The 15,353-nt window shown below is 44.7% G+C and overlaps 1 protein-coding gene across 5 annotated transcripts in view; it reads right to left on the bottom strand.

Annotated features, from left to right (window-relative positions):
- MIA3 (MIA SH3 domain ER export factor 3) overlaps positions 1-15,353 on the bottom strand; it is a 54,794-nt gene that overhangs the window by 31,595 nt on the left and 7,846 nt on the right. For all 5 annotated transcript variants that reach the window (XM_049635227.1, XM_049635233.1, XM_049635228.1 and 2 more), the window contains exons 4-6: positions 10,715-13,541; positions 8,047-8,208; positions 5,339-5,484 (exon numbers count right to left, since the gene is read on the bottom strand). In XM_049635227.1, the coding sequence (XP_049491184.1) occupies positions 5,339-5,484; positions 8,047-8,208; positions 10,715-13,541 (3,135 nt within the window). The remainder of the gene's footprint in view (positions 1-5,338; positions 5,485-8,046; positions 8,209-10,714; positions 13,542-15,353) is intronic.

Here is a 15,353-nt window from a genome sequence, read left to right as displayed (position 1 = left end):
TGGGATTGAACCCTGAGTCAGGCTCTGTGCTAACAGCACAGAGCCTTGCTTAGGATTCTCTCTCCCTCTCTGCCCCTCCCCTGCTCATGGTCTTTTTTTTCCTCTCTCTCTCTCTAAAGAAAAAGAAAAAAGAAAAGAAAAAAACAAAACAAAACAAGAAATTGCAACAGAGATGACAATTGGCTTGAAAAACTTTCTTTATTTTTTTCTGAAAAAATTTGAAAAGAATATTTTGAAGTTGACCTTGGCCATACTGACAAAAGGTGGAAGATATAAACAGAACCAAGTAGAACATTCAGAGCTGAAAATTAAACTACCAGAAATGAAAAATTCACTTGATGGGCTGAACCACAGATTAGATACTATGAAAGATGAATGAGGAGGCAGCACCTGCTGGCTCAGTCCGTCGAGCGTCACTCTTCTTGGTTTTGGCTCAGGTCATGGTCTCTCTCATGGGATCAAGTCCCGTGTCAGGCTTAATCACTGAGCCTGCTTAGGATTCTCTCTCTCTGTCCCTCCTTTCGTGTTTTCTCTCTCTCTCAGAATAAACTAATAAACTTTAAAAATTAAAAAAAAATTTTTTTTAAAGATCAATGACCATGAAGACAGCAATAGGAATACCTAAACTGAAGCAAAGACCTAGAAAGCTGGAAAACAACAGAAAAGAACAGGGCCTCAGTGACCTGTGGAACTACATGAAGTGGTCTAACTTACGTGTAATTGGAGTCCCAGAAGGAAAGGCAAGAGAGGAGGGAAACAAAAAAATCTAAAGAAATAATGTGAAGACTCATCAAACTGTCCAGAGCAAGAGTGAATTTTACTAAAGGTAATTATGTTTCATTAACCTGACTTTTCTGAAAGGTGTTTATTCACAGATGACATAATCACCTATCTACACAGAGAATCCTATGAAATCTACAAAAAAAGGTCCTAGAACTAATAAATTCAATAAGGTTTGAAGATACAAATATACAAAACCAGTTGTGTTTCTATGTATCAGCACAAAACAATGGTAAATGACACGTAAGAAAAACACAATTTTACATCAAAAATCATAAAATACAAAGGCACACAAAATCTGTGTGAAACCTGTACCTGAGACCTACAAAATTCTGCTGAGAAACAAAAGATCTAAATGTGGAGATGAACTTACTTCACGGATTAGTTGCCTTAATATTTGTTGATATCGATTCTTCCAAAACACATCTACGGATTCAACATAGTAACAAATAAAATCTCCGGAAGTTGGTTCTAAAATTTATATGGAAATGCAAAGGAACTGAAATAGCCAAAAACAATTCTGCCGATTCCGAGACCTACTATAAAGCTATACCAATCAGAAAAGTGTGTTATCTTAGGATAGAAATACAGATCAATTGAACAGAGTGCAGACGGACACACAAATATGGTCGGCTGATTTCTACTCAAGTGCCAAGGTAATCAGAAGGGAAAAGAATGCCACAGGAGCAACTGATGTCCATAGAAGAAAAATATGAAACTTGACACCATTCACAAAAATTAACTCAACACAGAACAGAAACCTGAGCATGAAAGGCATAACTATAAAACTTCTAGAAGAAAGTATGAGAAAACATTTGCATCGTTGGAAGGGCCTATGATTCCTCAGGCAGGAAACAAAATGCACTAACCATAAAAGTAAAAATTAATAAAATCGTATTCACCAAAATTACAAATTTGCTCTTCAAAAGCAACGTTAAGAAACTGAAAGGCCAAGCCATAGACTGAAAAAATTATTCATAATATATATTTGACAAAGAAGTTATAACCAAAATACATGAAGAACTCTTAGATCTTACTATTTATGAGGAAAAAAAATAATTTAAGAAAGGGCAAAAGAGGTGTGCCTGGCTGGCTCAGTTGGAAGAGATGTGACTCTTGATCTCCGGGTTGTGAGTTTGAGCTCCACACTGAGTGCAGAGATTACTTAAATAAATAAACTTTAACAAGGGGGACAAAAGATCTGAAAAGCTATTTCACACATGAACACACAACATGGTCATGTGAAAAAGTACTCATCATATATCACCAAGAAATACAATTAAAACCACAAAGAAGGGGGGTGCCTGGGTGGCTCAGTCGGTTGAGTGTCTGACTTAGGCTCGGGTCATGATCTTGTGGTTCCGTGAGTTCGACCCCACATCAGGCTCTGTGCTGACAGCTCAGAGCCTGGAGCCTGCTTCGGATTCTGCGTCTTCCTCTCTCTGCCCCTTCCCCGCTCATGCTCTGTCTCTCTCTATCTCTCAAAGATGAATAAACTTAAAAAAAAAAAAAAAACCCACAAAGAAGGGCGCCTGGATGGCTCAGTCAGGCGTCCAACTCTTGATTTTGGCTCAGGTCATGATCTCCCCATCATGGGATAAAGCCCCACGTGGGATTCTATCTCCTCCTCTCTGCCCCTCCCCACTCATGCATTTTTTCTCTCTCTCAAAATAAAAAAATAACAAAAAAATTTTTTAAAAACCCACAAAGACATATCTACTAGAATGTCTAAAATTTATGACCGATAATATCAAATGTTAGCAAATACGTGACCAAATGGAAGTCCCATAAATTGCTATGGAAGTATAAACTGGACAGTCACTCTTGAGAATTGTTTGGCCACTCCTTTCCAGCTAAAACAAACTTACCATGTGGCAGGGCAGTTTCACTCCTAGGTATGAGTCCATTTTATACTTATAATTCTCCAACGGGCAAACAGAACCTACAGTGAAATTCAGTGTTGCCGGGAGCCAGCAGTAAAGGAGACACACTGAGAAGGTACATGAGGAAACTCCTCTGAATGAAGGAAATGTGCCATGTCTTGGTTATGATTGTTTTAACATGAGCGAATACATTTGTTAAAACTCACTGAGCTGTATTCTTAAAATGGGTAACCTTTATCGCATGTCATTTATATCTGACTAAGGTTGATTTAAGACATATGGCAACCTTCTATAATATCTGGACCCCAGCAAGATCCTGATTTGAACAAAAATAATTTTTAAAAGTAGGAAAGGGGATTTTTAATGTGCCAAATATTGGATGATATTAAGGAATTACTGTCAACTTGGGAATAGGCCATGGATTCATTTTACAATTACTTCTGCTTTTGTATGTTTGAAACTTTCCGTGATAAAACACTTAAAAAATTAAAGCATCACTTCAAACATTCAGAGTTACTATACAGAAGAAGAATTAGATTCTACAAGAAGGAATCACGCAAGGAAACTCTAGAGTCAATAAGAGAATGAGTGAGCCAACAGGGCCACATATGGCCCTGTAAGGTTAGGTTGTTCACACAAGGAGCTGTTGACACCCAGATCTCCTAACTACCTGCCAGGTGACTAAGAGGACATTTCTGCAATTAGTGAAGCTGGACAAGCTGCCCCCGAAGGTCCCTTCCAGCTCCAAGATTCCATCAATGGTGGATCCATGAATCTGACTTCTGGTCCAGTTTTCCTGAACAAGTCAGCACCCCAGTACTCCCCAGCCTTACCAAAGAATTATCTATACTACTTGATATTTCACAAAAACTGCTTCAAGATATTTTCCATTTTCTCAGTTTTCACATACCTGATATGCCCTTTTCTTAAACCTTTCCAAAATCAGAATCATGCTTTATACCTCTCAGAATCTTCTATTCCTAGCACAACACTCTGCACATACTGGGCCATCGAAATGCTTTCTTGACAACACCTTTGAAGTCCACGTTACTTTGTAACATTGTGCCCTTTTCCCTGGCCATTCCCGTCTGTGCCTTCTCCCACCATCCCCAAGCAGAGACCCTGTTTTATACCACATCTGTGGCCCCCAAGTGGGCCTAGAAAGGGGCTCCGTGCATATCCACAAACAAAATGAATAAAGAACTCCTTCCACATCTGGAGGCTGTTAAATTTTTGAAGTGACAATGATTCATTCTGATGATAAAATTCGAATTCTGAAACTGCCTTAATCACTGAAAATGTCATTATTCTAACTGCACAGGTCATACACACCTTTACCTGGGGGGCTGCTAACCACCACAACCATGGAGAAAGCTAAAAACTCTTCCCGGTGGCCTTTCTCCTGAATTCCCTGGGTATCCAGTGTTTTTATGCTTCCCTCTGACCATCCAAATGAGAAGCAGGCAGAGGGTGGTGAGATCCTACAAATGCCAGGCACTGCACTGAACACTTTGTTATCAAGTCATTTAATTCTTACAACAATTGCAGTAGGTATTATCAGCATTTGGAAGATGTAGGACAGCTAAACGGAGCTCAGTAATTTGCTGAAGCTTCTCAATGATGAATCTGGGATTTGAAACCAGATAATCCTGGCTCAAAACTCATGCATTTTTATGGAACGGGGCGGGGGGGGGGGGGGATCCTCTTTCCTACACAAGTCTTGAAATAACAGAACGTAGTGGAAAAATAGTTTTATGGGGGAGGATACTTTTCTTTACAGGTCCAAGGACAACTTGGCCTCCAGCTTCTGAAAAGCTTGCTCATTCCCACAATTTACCGAAAAATGTCCAATTTCAACAAATACCACAAGGGGGAGCTAAGTCCTAAAAAGCTTAAATATGCTTCCAGGCAGATTAAATGTCTCATTTGAATCCTGACTCCCTAAGAAAGATAAATCTGAATACTCTGCCATAAGTGACTCTTTCTAAGACACAAATCTAACCACATCCCTTTCCGCTTAAAACCTTCCAAGGATCCCAATCCCAAAGAGCGTAGCACTACCTGTCACAACACACAACTTCCTTTACCGATCTCCCTATCTCCCTCCAAAAGACGCCCTCCAACCACACCCTCAACTATTCAACACCAAAAAGGCTTCCCTGGCTTCCCCCAAAGGCCTTCTCTTTGTAATACCATCCATCTCTCTGAACATGTTATTTCCTGGGTCGAACCGCATGCTACCTCCCTCTCCACCGTCTACTCAGCAACACATATCAAACTCCCATTTGTCCTTCAGCTCCTGCCGAAACTTCTGACCTTCTCTGCCCATCCTCCCACCACAACGAAATCAGTGTATCCAACACATCATTCTCCCATCGGGAAAATCCTCTCTGCCCATATCATATTATGTCCCCAGTGAAGGTCTTTATCTCCCTGCTGGACTAAAAGGTCCTGCTGGGGAAGAGCCATGTTTTACAGGTTTGTCTATGCCCGGCTCTGACACACCGCAGATCTGAGCTAAGAACCCATCAAATTATACACAGGTGGCCCGTTTCAGAGGCTAAAGTCAAAGGATCAGCAGTAATTTTAAGTTCTTGACCTCATGCTCAAGATCAACTCAAAAACCATAATTAATCGATAACTCTATCTGAAGAAGCTATGTATGTCGAACTTACCGTCTTAGTTAAATAAATTATGAATGAATATATTATAAGAATTGCATTTTCCAAAGGTGAGACACTTGCTGGCTCTTCAGCATTTGTTTCTAGTTTCTTTTTTGCATCAACAGCATCAACAGGACTGCTTTCTGTTGGAATTATCCCTAAAATTGAGGGTGAAAATTAATATTTTATAATATGCTTTAGAGTAAGACTTGTTTCTCTTCGTTTAAAATATTTATCGAGTGCCCACCGAGTATGAGTCAGTGGCTTCTCTTAAAGACGTATACAGACTTATAGGGGCACCTGGCTGGCTCAGTCAGTAGAGCACGTGGCTCTTGATCTCAGGGTCATGAGTTTGAGCCCCAAGTTGGGTGTAGAGGTAACTTGAGATAAAATTAAAACATATTTACTAAAAAAAAAGACACAGTTTCTATAGGTCTTATATAAATACGTATATAACTTATATAATTACGCTCTTAAAGAATTCTAGAGAGAACAAAATTCAGAACACCCATTCGAGCCATCACGCCCTTCCATTATGAAATGAACGTATCTCCAACACACCCTACCCCTCACCAGGTCTCCCATCATGTCTCCGGCAAAACAACTGCTCTCTGAACAGTATTTAGTCATGGGAATTGAGAAAAGCAGAATCTTATGGGTTGTTTTTTGTTTTTTTTTCCCACACGGACACAGTTGCATTTACCAGATGTTCATTCAGTGCCGGTGAAGCATTGTGTTAGAAACTTCAGGCAACCGCTGAGTAGAAAAGCGTCAGCTTGCAGACCCGCAGGTGGACTGCACCCGTGCTTAGCACGGTGTCTGGCCCCTGGCAGGTGACTGCTCCCTCACAGATGAATGACAGCTACACAAAAGAGAACAAGGTAAACGCCCAGAGACGCTAACGGGAACTGCTTACAGAGCGGGGGCTGGCCTGAAGCTCTGCTGAGCCTGAAAGGGTTTCACTAGAGGAGGTGGTGGGGAGGTGACCTCAGTTTGAATTTCTTGAGACTGGGCCCGTTCTGTATACAGCTAGGAGCTCAGCAAGCGGTTAGTGAGGGGCGGAGGAGGGGACTCTCTCCCCACCCAGAGACTCCATTCACGATGGATCTATGACTGTGACCCCTGGGGAAGTGTCCACAGTCAGGGCGGCTGAGATGCATGAAGGGACATTTGGGAAGATGAGCCTGTAAGCGTAGCTCATGTCATCCTGTGGCAGAACTCGGAAGGACCGGGCAAAAAATCTGTTTTTAATTCTGCAAGCAGAGGTTTTCCTAGCCTTGAAAGTTTCTGAGCAAGAGCGTTAACGAGACATCGTGGCGTATGACTCATTTTCAACAAGCTGAAAAAACTCTTTTGACTCTTTTTGAGATAAAGACTTTAGAACTAGAGAGGATGATACATGAACGCAACGTCCTCGGAACACGGGAGGCCTCTGACAGGTCATTTCTTCCCCAATTACAGAATTCCTGCCCACGCCGTGGCTTCTCCTGAAGGCCCACACGGTGCTACCAGGTCTCACGGGTAGCGCTTTATCCCGGGTTACAGACCACAACCTCGAAGGACAAGGGACCAGTAATGGTACCACACACACCACCCCCCACAGCGGACACACAAAATAACACAATTAGCCTTTCTGCAGTGGCAACCTGTTGATGCCATTATTGGGCTTGTCGTCTTGTTTTTAAACCATCTCCTCAATCCAAATGAAGTGAGTTGCTCTCCACTGAGTGTTTGCTGCGCTCTGTGATTAATGCTGACACACTGGTGTCAGGCCACACGGGACCACGACACGATGCACAAGTTTCTGTACTGCTCCCTACGGTGTACAGACACCCAGGCGTAAATATCCCCTTCACTGTTTTTAAGAAGGTTTTTGCCATGTCCAGGTAGCAAATTAACACAAGACCTGAGCCACACTGTATTCTACTGGGGGCGGGAGAGGGGGAGAGGAATTTGTGGGTTTTAAAGCAGTGGCTCTTGGGGCGCCTGGGTGGCTCAGTCAGTTAAGCCTCCAACTTTGGCTCAGATCATGATCTCACAGTTCAGGAGTTCAAGCCCCGTTACGGGCTCTCTGCTGTCAACATGGAACCTGCTTCAGACTTTCTGTCTTCTCTCTCTCTCTGCTCCTCCCCGCTTGTGCTCTCCCTCAAAATAAATACACTGAAGAAAATAAATAAATAAAGCAGTGCCTCTCAAACTTTCATCTGATCAGAATTTCCTGGAGGGCTTGTTAAACACAGCTTGCTGGTCTCCACCCCCAGAGTTTCTGATGCCGGCTGGTCTGGTTGAAAACTACTGTTTGAGAACATAAGGCCTTTGAAGAATAATAGTTTAGGTTGAAATTATTTACGTGAGTAATGAGAGCCAAACATTGATATTTTGGTTGGTTATAGTCTCTGGCCTTTTTCCTACTGCTGACCTCCATCCATCTGCCTCAACTGCTTTTCTTTCTATTCTGGGGTTTCTTGTTTTTTAACACTCATTCATGCCTGTATTATTCTCCCTTCGATTTCCTGCCTTTAGGAACAAATGTCCAGGGGCACCTAGCTGGCTCAGTTGGTAGAGCACGCGACTCAGGGTCATGAGTTCGAGCCCCACGTTGGGTGCAGAGATTACCTAAATAATTAAAAAAGGAAAAAAAAAAAAAAAAAGAACAAATGTCCTAGAAGCTCTTGTTTATGACACACCTCTACTTTGTAGAAAAAATCTGCAAGTTTTACCTGGGTCTATGTCCTTCTCAGTATTCGGCTTCTGTGACACTTCTGAGCCACCCTTGTCACCAGTCCCAAGTTGATCCAACTGGCTGGGCTCTTTGGGAATCTGTGCTCTAAGGTCTTCTGTGTGATCTTGTGGGAAACTATCTTCAAGGGGTGGCTCTATTCCTACAGGGAAGAAGAATGCACTGGGCTGGCAAAGCCTTGACGATACTCCCCACTTGGCCTCTCCCACTGGGCAGCTCTCCCTCCCCGGTCACCCCCTGGGCACCTTCCCACTGCCCTCCCTCCACATGCCGGGATCCCAGGAAGCACGACTGAGTGGGGAAATAAGAGTTTCAGTTGTTTTTGTCTCACTTCACAGATGACTACAATTTACAAAGAAACCCGTATTCCGAAGTATTTTATAAGTAAACCCATTTGTGGTAAGGGGTTCAATAACCCTAACTCCCCTTGACAAACCCAACACATGTCCAACCAGGTGAATGTGCAGAAGAGAATTCCAGTCAAGGGCAGAAATAGGAAATATCTATGCCACACAAAAAGAACACGAATTCTTTCATTCACAAGCATGTTTGTTTCACAGAGCTAGCGTTACCAAAGGCAGCTTACTGAAATAGCTTTCAAATATTTTCAGAGTACCTCTAATTGTCAAAAAGAGTGAGAACCCATTTCCTTCCCCAAGAGGCTTAAGGCAGAGTCCAATGTGACCCACACAAAAGATGAATTTCTTTAAAGCATCACAGTTTACCCTAAAAATTCATCAGTTTTGCATTCTAATGGAAAATAGATCTGCTTTGATTACATGCAAAAATGTTCCCCTCTCCAAATTCTCAAGAAAAACTGGCCCTCTGGGAAGACAGCATTTATTCTGTGGCTTTATGTCCCCCTGGTATGCTATCATATGCCACAGTTTAAATACCTCAGGCTGAAAAGCGTGGAACTAGGAATCAGGTTATGTTAGGAGACTGGCTCAGGGTCCGTTCAATCAATATTTACTGAAAGGCTTCCACATGTCAAGTGCTGTGTTAGAGAGCCCTGGATCCCGGTCATGTCCCTGGTTAATTCATCTGAATGCAAGAATCCGAGGGCCCAGGAGAAGTTCACTAACCTAAGTGACTGCTCCAAAGAGGCAAGAAAGAACATGACACCCACAAAAGATGAAAACTGAGGGGGGTGAGGATAAAGAAACTCAGGCAAGGCATCACCTGAAATGTGATGCCAGCTCATCCTTGGTCAGAGAGCAGTTACTTCACGCGAAAGCCCTTTCGGAGGCTTCCGGTTGTGGAATGAGTAAGTTACAGGGGTGAAAGGTACAGGGTGGGGAATACAACCAGTGGTCCTGTAGTGGCCTGTAGGCTGCCAGATGGTGGCTACAGCAGAACACACAGACCTGTCCCCGTCACTACGCTGTGCACCGGAAACTAATGTAACATTGTGTTTCAACTACACTGTAATTTAAAAAAGGGGGCAGCGGGGCGCCTGGATGGCTCAGTCGGTTAAGCATCCGACTTCGGCTCAGGCCATGACCTCGCGGTCTGTGGGTTCGAGCCCTGCGTCGGGCTCTGTGCTGACAGCTCGGAGCTTGGAGCCTGCTTCGGATTCTGTGTCTCTCTCTTTCTCTGACCCTCCCCTGTTCATGCTCTCTCTCTGCCTCAAAAATAAATAAATGTTAAAAAAAAAAAAAAATTTTTTTTTAAAGTGGGGGGGCGACTAGGTGGCTCAGTCTGTTAAGCCTCCGACTTTGGCTCAGGTTATGATCTCACTGGTTTGTGAATTTGAGCCCCGCATCAGGCTCTCTGCTGTCAGCACAGAGCCTGCTTCAGATCCTCTGTCCACCTCGCTCTCTCTGCCCCTCCCCTGCTCACTCTCGCACTCTGTCTCTCAAAAATAAATATTAAGAAAAAAAAAAAAAAAGGAATTTACTCAGGGTGCGTGGCTGGCTCAGTAGGTAGAAAGTGCAACTCCTGACCTCAGTGCTGTGAGTTCAAGCCCCACATAAGGCATAGTTAAAAAAACAACACAAAAGAATTTACTTAAGTTACCAAAAAAATTCCTTTCATAATTTACATGAAACTTGTACTTTTTTAACAGGTTTACTTGGGGCGTCATTTTCTTGTTTGTAGCTTTCTCTTTACCTGCTTGTCAAGGTTCCTTTTGAAAATGCTAGCAATCTCGGGGTGCCTGGGTGGCTCCATCGGTTAAGCACCTGATTCCTGATTTTGGCTCACGTCATGAACTCAATAGTCTGTGAGTTCAAGGCCCGCATCAGCCTCTATGCTGACAGCGCGGAGCCCGCTTGGGATTCTCTCTCTCTCTCTCTCTCTCCCCCTCCCTCTCTCTCTCTCTCTCTCTGCCCCTCCCCCACCTGCTCTGTCTCTCAAAATAAATAAATAAACTTAAATAAAATTTTTTTAATAAAAAGAAAAAAAATGCTAGCAGTCTCAACTGTCCTAAGGGGAAAACAGGATGAGAAATCCTGACCCACGCTCCAGCCTAAAAGAAAGAAAGCAGGAAGGGACATGTGGATGTCACAGTGCTGTCCCTCACCTTTAGGCACACTGCAAACTGTGGACAGAGCTTTACCAGGAAGGCAGGAGGCACTTCCCCAACCACTCTGCGCCCCACCTGCCTCTCAAGCCCAACTCCCCAAGGCCACAGGCAGGCGCTTTACCTTCCGTGGCGCCAGCCCAGCCTTCCTCCGTGGGTGGAGCCGTCGCCAGCGGCGTGGTCTCCTCCATGGTGGAGTGTTTGTACCTCACAAAATAGATCAGGTCTTGAACGTCGTCAAGGACCGCCGCCTCTTCAAATATGTTATTTTCCTTGGTGCCCAGCTCTCGGTTTTCGGTCACACGAGCGTCCAGCATCTTCTCTGCTATGCTCAGAATCTGGGACTCAGACGCACGGAAGACCTTGTCCAGGACTTTTTCCACATTATAGGGCAGGCTCTCCCGCTGCGCGGACTTCAGCTTTAATGACATTTCGTGGAACATGGCTTCCAGCTCATGGACGTCGAAGTACTTCTGGAACCGCCGCAGAGACTGCTGGTCTTTAAAGAAGCTGCTGAGGATAGGCAAGTCGTTCCCCCGGTCCCCGTGCGGCGGCTGCACAGCCCTGTGCGCAGTCCAGTGCCACAGGTCGCCGTCGTGCTCCTCAACTGCAGACCCCTGGCCCTCTGTGTCCGCCACCCTCTCCAAGTCCTCCTGGTCCTCTCTGGAGAGTCCTTCCACCCGGGGCTGCTCAGCGGGCCCGGAGGTCTTCAGGTATTCCTCAGGGCTGTCTTGAAAATGATCAGAATCTTGATTCTCAAACACTTCCCCTAACTCTGGGGTCTGATTTTTTTGGTCAGGAGAGTCACTTCCTTCAGATGGTCTCTGTGCTCTCTTACCCACAAGAGGGCTTTCTTTTTCCACCACCCCACCACCCGCTTCCCTGCCCCCTGGGTCCACCCCTTTGCCCAAAGTTCCACTTTCTCTTTCAATTTCCAAGACATTACTAGTTTCTTCTTTGTTTCCTTCTGCTTCTGCATCAGTACTAACAGTGCCTAACATGGCCCCTGCGGGGGCCTGAGGATGAACATCTAACCGCCCACCTTGAATCTCAGGGCTTTTTTCTTTAGACTGTTTTGCACTTAGAGCATTTTCATCCTCCAGTAGTTGTTCAGGGACGTAATCAGCTTCTGCTTCTGGTGTCTCGGGATGGAAACCTGGCCCTTCCAGGCTATCCACCTGGCCTCTTGTCTCCACTTCCTGCGTGCCCGCCGTGGGCTTGTAAGGAGCCATTTCTTCCCCTGAGGAGTCCTCTTCGACCACTTCCTTGGAGAGCTGTAACTTCTCATCCATCTGCCTATCATGTGCATGGGCCACCTCTTTTCCTTGTGGCCAGGAAAGATTTCTTCCCACAGTGGGACCCTCTTCTTCCGGTTCTCTTGGCAAATCAGCTTCATCTGGAGGGGAAGGCCTAGGCTGACCGTCAGTCTTAAGACGCTGTTCCTCTTGAAATCCTTCGTGTGGAGGCTCCAGTGAAAGCGTGTGCGGTTTTGGTGCACTTACTAAAGCGCGCACTTCTCCCGCGTTGTCTTTGGATGCGTTATGCGGACTACCCCCCGGCATTGGTGCGATGCCCACGGATTCTTGCTCCATCCCTTCCTCGGTCACTTGACTCCCTGCAGCTTTGGGTACCGCTTCACGCTCCGAGCCACCCTCCAAAATCCGCTCTGCAGGCTTTTCTTCATGGAGCATTCCTTTTGACGTGTGAACAGCTGCTCCTTCTAGGTCATTTTCTTTGTTATCAAAAGCTGATTCCGACATGTCTTTACTCTTTCCAGCAGCTGGCAAAGAGCCGAGGTCACTGCTTTGAGTAGGACCGTGTGCCTTCATGCCTTCCTCCTTCCCCTCCAGCCCCATCTCAGCCTGCGCCAGGCCCTTCTTGGATTCCTCAACTTTCCTCCCGTTTCCTGTAAAGTGAATTTCCGGGTCTTTGTCATTATTTGTTTTAGGGGCCTCTACAGTCAAAAGCCCATCTTCTGCTTTTTGGGGGTCGGCGTAATCTGGTGCTGATTGTGGTTTCCCCCATTTGCTATCTGGGATGAATGCGTCACCACCCTCCCTTGCTTCCTCTGGGTCAGAACTCCCTATGTCCAAGCCTGTTTGTCTGTCACCATCTGTGAAGGAGAAGACAGTATCCTCCCAGGTTGTTAGTATATTTTGATCATAGTTTTTGATGCCAGGGGGCTGAGTCACCTCAACCTTATCCTTTTCTTTTGTATTCTGCTCTGTATCTGTTGGATATTTCTGAGCTCCAGACTTCACTGGGACCTTCACATCTTCCCCAGCGTGTGTGAAGGTCAGTAACGGCAGGTCGTCCAAGTTTTCTTCATCCTCCTCATCTTCCTTGCCAACTGTGTAATACTCAGTATCCAGCTCCTCATCAAAATCATCTTCTAATGAAGTAACAAGTCTGGTTGTCTCATCATCAGAGACAAGGGCATCGGCAGTCGAGCCAAATTTGGTTTTTAAGTCCAGAGTCATTTCTTTTTTCAAAAGTTTATAAGCATCAATCTTCTCCTGTTCACTCGAGAGCTGAGACCCATTGCTGGTTTTGTTGTTTTCATTTTCCGGCACTTTCAGTTTATCTTGTAGCATTTCCTCAAAAGGTTCAAATGCAAGCTGGTCTCCCTGAGCATGATCTGCTTGGCTGTTTAAGTGAGGGTGGTTCCTCTGAGCCGCAGATCTTTCCCTGAGTTCCTTCGAGTTTTCTGAGAACACACTTTCTCTCTCCTCTGAGTTAAGTTCTACTGGTTCAGGTTCAAGTTCAGATTCAGGTGCAAGGTTGCTTTCCTCAAGTACTTCAAGAGGTGTGTCCTCAAGCCCGGTTTTTTCTGTAGCTTTCTCAGAATCTCCAGGTGCAGAATTGTACAATTCCAAAAATCCTAAAAGCTCTTCTACGTTGTAATTGTCAAAATCATCTCTTCCCCCATCAAAACAAACAAAATCTGTCTCCTGTAAGAGAAAGAAAAACATTAGCATGTCACTACGTGTCGCAAGAGCAAACTCTTAGCCATGCTAATGAAGGCTAACCTCAAACTGGATCTAGAGGGGCTTCTGTGCCAACCTCGGGCAATGACTGTTCTTGGGTAGTGGGAGGGGAATAAAAGCGGGTATCCACTTTTCCTTGGTTTCCTGCTTCCACGGAGAAGGACTCCTACCTGAGTAATATTCCTGATTTCCCTTCATCGTCTCCTCCCGAGGATTCATGTGGCTGGTGAGTTTGCTCTGCACCATCCCTGTTTTCTGTTTGGGACCTGCTAGAGGGAACACATATCCTCTCCGCTCCATGCTATAAGTTTTATAGAGACGCCCCCTTGGGGAGGCTAGCTAGCCCTGTTAGCTAGCCCTGTCTGCGGCTGGGTACGTCTGTCTTATTCCACACGACAAAGTTAGGAAACCCATTACTTCTGCACACCCAAGCCATGTTCACCAAAAAGTTTTACCAGTAAGTAATAGTGATACTTTGGTCTCCACATGCCTGACTCCTGAGTCTCTCAATTTGTTCTGAGCACAAGTGGAGAAAAACAGGGTGTCATTTATTGGGTCCCCCAACTCCCAAGAACTGTGCCTGATGTCTTGGGAATTCCTGTCATAATAATATGCACAGGAGAAGCTGGAAGATGATCCAGCTTCCCCATCACTGTGCCCTCCAGACTATCCTTCTCTCTTTAACCAGCTAGAGACAGGCAGAATCACCTTGCTGTCAGGCTCTAAGTCTACACAGACTTTTCTTTTGGCTCATATTTTCTTGGCGCTGGGAAAGATAAATCAGCCTAGGAAGCCTTATTAAATACAGCCTTATTAAATTATAGGTGCATGGGCAATAAAAATTTAAAGGCACAAATAAGGGTGTCAGGGGGCTCCCCACTTAACTATTACCTCAAGTACAACTTGAAAACAAGATTCAGTAAGGAATATACTCTATTCTACATCAGGGTGGTAGGTGTCATTAAGGTCTGCTTTCAGTACTAGGCATAAACCTACATTCTTCCTTTCCTCCAATAGTAAGCAACTTGACGTAAATGGGGCCATAAACGGAAAGTAAGTTTAAAAGCCAACACAGGTAATTCTCTTCTCCTAACTGAACTCTCACCAAAGTCTGAGGAGCCCTGACCAGTGCAGTAGTGATGAATTTCTTCTTTTCACCACATCCGTTTCCAAGCCACCTTCTTAACACTGAGGGAAGCATGCTGTGGAGGTACACTAAGGCAGACTCCCAAACAAGTGAGGTCACCGCGGCCAATGAACTGCTGTCTCACACCTATATCCTGGGGAGTCTCTTCATTAGGAATGAGGCCAGACAGGTAATGGGGCTGATTTTATGACCCTTGAGACTACAAAGAAATGTTAAGTACAGCACTGGCTCTGAGACTTCATATATTCTGCCAATCTCATCCAACGATGGCCCTAGGCCAGCTGCCTGCATATCTGTAGCACTGCAAAAAAAACTTAAAAAACTGCTCAAAGATTTCTGAATGAAGGTAGGCATCAATTACCACACATTTTAAAACTCCAGAAAACAGGGGCGCCTGCGTGGCTCACTTGGCTAAGCGTCTAACTCTTGGTTTCAGCTCAGGTCACAATCTCACCATTTGTGGGTTCGAATCCCGCGTCTGGCTCTGCTCTGATAGCACAGAGCCTGCTTGGGATTCTCTCTCCCTCTCCCCATCTCTGCCCCTTCTCCCCTCTCTCTTTCTCCTTTTCTCTCAAACTAAATAAAAAAAAAAAAAAAAAAAAAAAAAAAAAAAAAAAAAAAAAAAAAAA

The sequence above is a fragment of the Panthera uncia genome, chromosome F1 (genome assembly GCF_023721935.1).
Source record: "Panthera uncia isolate 11264 chromosome F1, Puncia_PCG_1.0, whole genome shotgun sequence".
NCBI classification, from domain to species: Eukaryota; Metazoa; Chordata; class Mammalia; order Carnivora; family Felidae; genus Panthera; species Panthera uncia.
The sequence above is the reverse complement of the archived record's forward strand: the minus strand, read 5'-3'. Positions and strand labels throughout refer to the sequence as shown.